Raw genomic sequence first — 6,243 nt, forward strand, 5'->3', positions numbered from 1 at the left:
TATTTTTAAACAATTTTTACTTCAAAATTTGTTTTTGACAAAAAAGAAATCAATTTTGCTCTTTAAACTGCCATAAATGTAAAAAAGATATTTTTTAGCAATTATGGAACTTCAAAATTAATGTTTTTGACAAAAAACAAATTTCAAAAATGATTTTAAATGTTTTTGTTTCGGTGTTTGTACCAAAAGTAAATTTCTTTCAAAGAAGTCAAGCATAAAAAAATGTCTGGAAACATATTATCAGGCAAATTATTGTATTTTTATTCATTTTTGGGGACTTTTTTTTTATTTTTTAAGACTTTTTCAGAAATTGTTTTAAATAAAAGGTTGATGTGTGAAAACTTCACATCAAATACTCTAATCTTTATAGTAATGTTTCTCCACATACCACCAGAGGGAGAACAACTTCTTCTGGTGCTGAACGTCCTGTGGTTTTTAAACAACTGATCTACATAGAGAAGAAGAAAATCAACCCCTCGTGTTGTGATCCATGTGTATTTAATACATGAAGGTCAAAGACTGTGTGACTTAAATAACAATTCAAAAACTAATCCTTATCTGAAACCCAGACAGATTTTTCATGCTGTTTTTCTATCTTCCTATATTTAATGCCTTCTGTGTTTAATTAGAAAACAGTTGCATACTTTGTGCTTCTTTTAAACTTGTAGTTATACTGTAAAAATGTCATATGTTTATCAGGTTTAAATATATAAACATGAAAACTACAGAAGAAGGTGCCGGTCGATACAAAAGATCCAAACTGTGACAGTGTGTAAAGACACACCATCACTGCTTTTATAAAGCACAAAAAAACGAAGAAAAAAAACAAAAAACAAATACACATTTTCCTAGATTTCTGTTGGAGGAGAATTCGTTAAATATGTAAAATTGATGTCTTAAGTTGTAATATTCAGATGTTTGAAATGTTCCAAAGGTTCTGGCGACTTGGACGGGTTTAAACTCACAGATTTCACAGCAGAACATTACATAGTCCTTGCACTTACTGTACTTTTCTTTGTTCTGCCTGGATAACTTTATTAGCTTAGCATTAGCCCCAAAAGAATTTTGATCTTAGTAAATGTTCAAATGAATCAGGTTAATTATGTAAATGAAGTTAGCTCGGAAAAGTCTGTAAACTGCATCGTTGTGTCAACTAATTCAACAGTCCGAGTTGAGTTCCTATGTTTTTGTTTCTGTTGTAAATCTGAGTAAAGAAAGTCCAGAGTGTGTGATCTGTTGGAAGTTAAAATTAAAGCACGTTGTTAGTTAAACATTTTCTTAACAATCGTAAATAGTCTAAAAAATAGCCTCAACAGTTGTTAGCTCAGTCTGGAATAGACGATTAACATTTACTGTTGTTGTTAGTACAACTCAATGTCAATGATTGAGCCCAAGTTTCAGTCCTGCTCCTCTGGTGATAAGCCTTCTAGGAAATTCAGCCATTGGTCAGTGTGCTGTTGAACAATGGGGCTGCAATAACCTACAAAGTCTGCAGATGGCAGTAATGGCACCACAGACTGGAATGGAAAGCAGAAAGTTTGTGTGAAATCAGGTCATGTGACCCGATCAGACACTCCTCACATCCTCTTCTCATCAGTGTCAATCGAGATTCCTCGCCATGCTTAGTTTGTACGAATTACGTTCCCACTCATCAGTGGGTGTGGCCTGATACCTACTGAAAGCCTTGTCTTTAGGAGGCTAGCAATGCAGTGTCTGTCAAGGCTGATATCATCGCAAGAGTTGGTAACGATGAAGTAACGACGATGAGCATCCAGCATTTTTATTAACGCACAATTAAGGTTTGATTTGATGTATTAGCTATCCACATTCATTAGATTTAATATTATTGACCAAATTCAATTTAGTTTAAAACACCTCTAGGATTCCTAAACAATAGTGAGCTAAACAAGGAAAAATTCTGTTAACGTTTCTCTGTAATCAAAACTAGATTCAGCATGTGCTTACTAATCAAATTGGTGTAAAAAAAGACATTTTGATTAAAACTGCTAGCCATTAAAATTTAGTTTTATATTTTATAGACTAGCCTTATAAAATCATGCTGTTGTAAATTAGAGGAGGCGGTTGCTAACTAGTGCTGGCTGGTTTAGTTAAGTCATAGTTGGGGGAGTTAGTGCAAACGTTTAGAAAGATGTTAGCTGCTCTGAAATATTTTATATTCAAACTCCCAACCATGACTCAACATTTGTCTCCAATAACTGTGAGTTTGACCAAAACGAGGGTTTTTTGGTGAGCGGTGTTCTAACAACCATGGACGCTAAAACACTATGTGTTACTGATAGTTACAAAGTTAGCCATGACAAACACTGAAATGTTAGCCCCCGGTTTTTAGCCGCTAACATGAGGCTACGCTCACCATTAACATTTCCAGACCTGGCCTATTAGAACTCTGATAAACTGACAAAAATGTTTCCTTTGTGGCCACGTCATGTCAGGATGTGTGGCGTCGTCACGTGTCAGTTGTGTGTGCTCACAGGTCCTCGTACAAGAGGATACCGCTAAAGACAGTGAGCGGCTCCACGGAGTGGGCCAGTTTCCCCATCACCAGGTCCACACAGACCGTGTCCCGTGACTGCAGCGGCAGGATGATGTTGAAGACGGCCAGGGCGCCCGGCGTAATCTTAGCTTCAGCTACGGGGTTGTTCTCCAGGCCTTCAGGTTGGTAGCCGCCAGAGTCCACCCGAGCCATCCCATAGTTGGACTTGGACAGAACTGCCTCAATCTTTTCATTCTTGTGTCCGGTGAGAATAGCGCTGAAGAAGTAATGTCCGTTTACTGGAGCCGTGAAAATTCCTGAGGAGACGTAGAAATAAAAGTCAAAGAAATGACAAAGATCAGAAGGCGATCACAAAACAGTTCTTACTGTGTTTAAGCTAACTCTAAGCTAGCTATTTGCATGGTAGCCTAAACACCTATTTTGTTTTTTTTGGATATTTGTTAGCTCCATGTTAGTTATGTTTAGCACAGATAGCTTTCTTTAATTCCGACCGTGATTTGTGAAAAAGGTTACTTCTATTCTGGAGTTGTGGAATTTTTAAAGAAATTTTGTCTGTCAGACATTTTTGCTGTTTTGCATTTGCATTGTCTTTTTCAGGGCTAATTATTAGTTAATTTTAGCCATCTACTGAGCTACCTTTTAGCTATTTTGTTTCTTTTAAAATTTCTTGACAACAATCATCAGCTACTACAATACATAAATACGCCGTCTTCTCTAGCCTAACTGTATCTAGTCGGTTGCTAACTGTTAGTTGTTGGTGGTTAAAATAAATGTGTTTTGTTTCCCTGTGTCATCTGTGATCTACACTGTGGCCTGGAAACAACATGGAAGAAAATGTCACTAAAAAAGGTCATTACAGGAACAATGGAATGATGGACCAATGGACACTCAGCTGAGGGGACTCACCTGTTCTAGAGTCATAGAAACCCCCCTTGTTGACAAAGACCTTGTCAAAGATGATGGTTCCAGCCCGGTCCATGGGGATGGTGAGAGCGGCGGAGAATGACAGTTTGGGAACGTCAGCATCAGCACCAGGAATTCCTAAAAACAAGAACATGTTCCTCATCCACTTACACTTTAAAACCATGACATTTTGTTGGGGGGAAGACGAGAGGGACGGTTCTTCTGAGAATCCAAATGTCAAAACATTTTCTAGCCCATTGTTTAGTCAGGATCTCACCAGGCAGACCAACAGCACCGTTCAGTCCTTGTTCTCCTGGAGGTCCAGGGGGGCCCCGGGGCCCAGGGTACCCCCTCTCTCCCTGAGGCCCTGGTGGTCCTGTTTGACCTATTGGAGAAAAACCAGTAAAAACACTGATATGTTATGTATCAGTGTTATTTATTATTAACACACACACACACACACACACAAACACCATGTTGATGAGTTTGGTCTCTGGTTTTCATTTTGTTATAAATTTTCCGTGCCTTTTGGTTTTTCTAATGTAGTTTTTCATGTTAACCACTACTCTGAGGCACTGTTCACAGCTAAAGAGTGTCAAATAAAAGTTTGGTGTTGATTTCTGTGGTAGTTTATAAGCAGTGAAAACAGGCTGGTCAAATTTGACAGCGTGTGCGGTGAACACCACAGGAGGGTGAAGGCAAATGAGTGTCATTTTTGAGAAACTTTTTTTTTCGGAGATTTGTTCATGAACTTATTGGTATAATATTTTACTGTGACCCAAAGTTGACGTCCAAAAATATATTTTTTTTCTGAATTTTAACCACAAAAATGGACATAGCTAAGCTGGAAGCAGACGAAATGTCGTCAGTGCCAGAGGACCGGGACAATGGAGTGGATACAGACATTTGTGTTCTTTACATTTCTGGTAGACTTTACAAAAAGGAGCATCACAGTCTGTAGTTAAAGGGAAGGCACACACACATAGACACACTGTGTATGTATGTATGTATGCATGCAGGTAGATGGCAGTGTTTCTCACCTGTTTTGTGACTGTGGTGCTGTTGGTGTTGGGCTTGTTACTAAAACTAATTGTTTATAGTTACTAGTTCTTCCAAAAAGAGTTAGTAACTGAATTACTACAATATAAAAACGCAGTTATTTTAACGCTGCTTTTCCATCATTGGTCGTTACTGAGTCGCTGCATAAATACAGTAACACAGACGAGTGTCATCAGTGAGTTGAAGTGTGTGTGTGTGTGGGGGGGGGGGGGCACTGATCCAGCAGTGATTAGATTTAGCAGAGAGAACATTTCCTGATATTTGCTCTCACACTCAGGAAGTTCCTTTTACTGATCACTCACAGCTTCCTGCTGCGGTTTCAAAGTTCAAGTACACGCCAATAAATCAGACACATTGTTGGCATCAACCTGAGTGTGTGTGTGTGTGTGTGTATGAGTGTGTACACAGTCCTCCAGTAGGAGGCAGAGTTGAACAGTTGACATCTGTATATAAACACGAGTTCGTCTGGATATATTTTTTAAAACAAATATTCTCTGCCTATCACAGAAGATTGTCTCAGAAATATGTTCCAATAACATTTTATATAACCTGGTTTAACTGGCTGTTTGTATTTTGCGTTACTTCTGGCCTGAAGTTTTCTATACTGTACTTCATGGATTCTTACGGTGCAAATAGTAAATAATAAAATAATTCATCAACAATATAATATAATGTAATGTAATACTATGTATCCCTCAGCCCTCTGTCCCTCAGGGTCTGTAGTTTGATGCCCACTCACCGATGAGCTCCAGTTCAGAGAATCTGTTCACATCCTTCAGGATCTGGTCTATGGTGAGGTTCAGGTTCTTCATCTTGCCATTGATACTGTCCTGGTTCTTGTATAAAACATCTAGGTCTCGTCTTTGATTGATGAGCGTGCCATTAACCCCCGAGAACCCAGTCCACAAACTGGACACCTGACGATTGAGTCCTGGGTAAAACAACACATACAGGAAAACTTTACCGCTACAAATAAACAACAACAACAGCAGCAGCAGCTGTTTTTATACAATGAATGGAGCTTATTGAAGTGTTACTGAAGGCTGCACTAAAGACAAAAGGTTTTATATTTATACTTTTATATTTTCATCTGACTGTAGGGAGCGGCAGTGAGTCAACAACTTCCTGTGTGTCACAGCAGCCGCTGTCAGTCAACGTTTACTTTTACTTTACAGTAAATATTAATTACTGTATCCCACTGCTACACAGCCAGTGTAATGCCTGTAAATGCCATGAGGGGGCAGCAGGTGCTTCTGTTGTGTGAGTCAGCCTTACCTTCCTTAATCTTGACCACAGATTCAGAGACGCTGTCCAGCCGCCCACACACGCCCTCCAACTTGGACAGCCTCTTCTCCAGCCCGTCTCCAGACCGTTTACAGTCACCCAGGTCTGAGACCACCGTGTTCTCCAGCCGTTGGAGGTCCCGGTTCAGGTCCTCCAGACGGTCCCTGGTGTCTTCAGTGTGCTCCGTCACCTCCAACTGGATCTTATCCAGCTCCGAGATGATCTTGTCCTTGGTGTTTCCTGTGAGGGGGTGGAGGGGCGGGGGTGTCAGACTGGATAATCCTCATGTAATCGTTGTCATTTGTGTCCTATAGTTTGGAGGTGTACGAGTGGGCGTGGCCTAGGCCTACCAAGGTCAGTGATGACGCTGCCATGTTTGTGCACAGTGTGTTCGAGGCCCTTCAGTGTGTCGTTAATGGAGCTGAAGGTGAGGATGACCTCTGACAGTTCACCCTGCAGTGACTTCAGCTGGTTGTTGTTGA

General features: G+C 40.0%; 1 protein-coding gene across 1 annotated transcript; it reads right to left on the bottom strand.

The window, feature by feature from the left end:
• Positions 1–237: 237 nt before the first annotated feature.
• LOC112487060 (EMILIN-1-like) lies at positions 238–6,241 on the bottom strand (the record flags this gene model as incomplete). Its single annotated transcript, XM_025055854.1, has 6 exons — positions 238–2,811; positions 3,422–3,556; positions 3,696–3,803; positions 5,217–5,408; positions 5,753–6,001; positions 6,112–6,241. Coding segments are annotated over 6 exons (1,137 nt in total), but the record flags the coding sequence as incomplete, so codon positions are not given.
• Between the last annotated feature and the right edge of the window lie 2 nt (positions 6,242–6,243).

The sequence above is a fragment of the Cynoglossus semilaevis genome, chromosome 5 (genome assembly GCF_000523025.1).
Source record: "Cynoglossus semilaevis isolate Cse_v1.0 chromosome 5, Cse_v1.0, whole genome shotgun sequence".
NCBI classification, from domain to species: Eukaryota; Metazoa; Chordata; class Actinopteri; order Pleuronectiformes; family Cynoglossidae; genus Cynoglossus; species Cynoglossus semilaevis.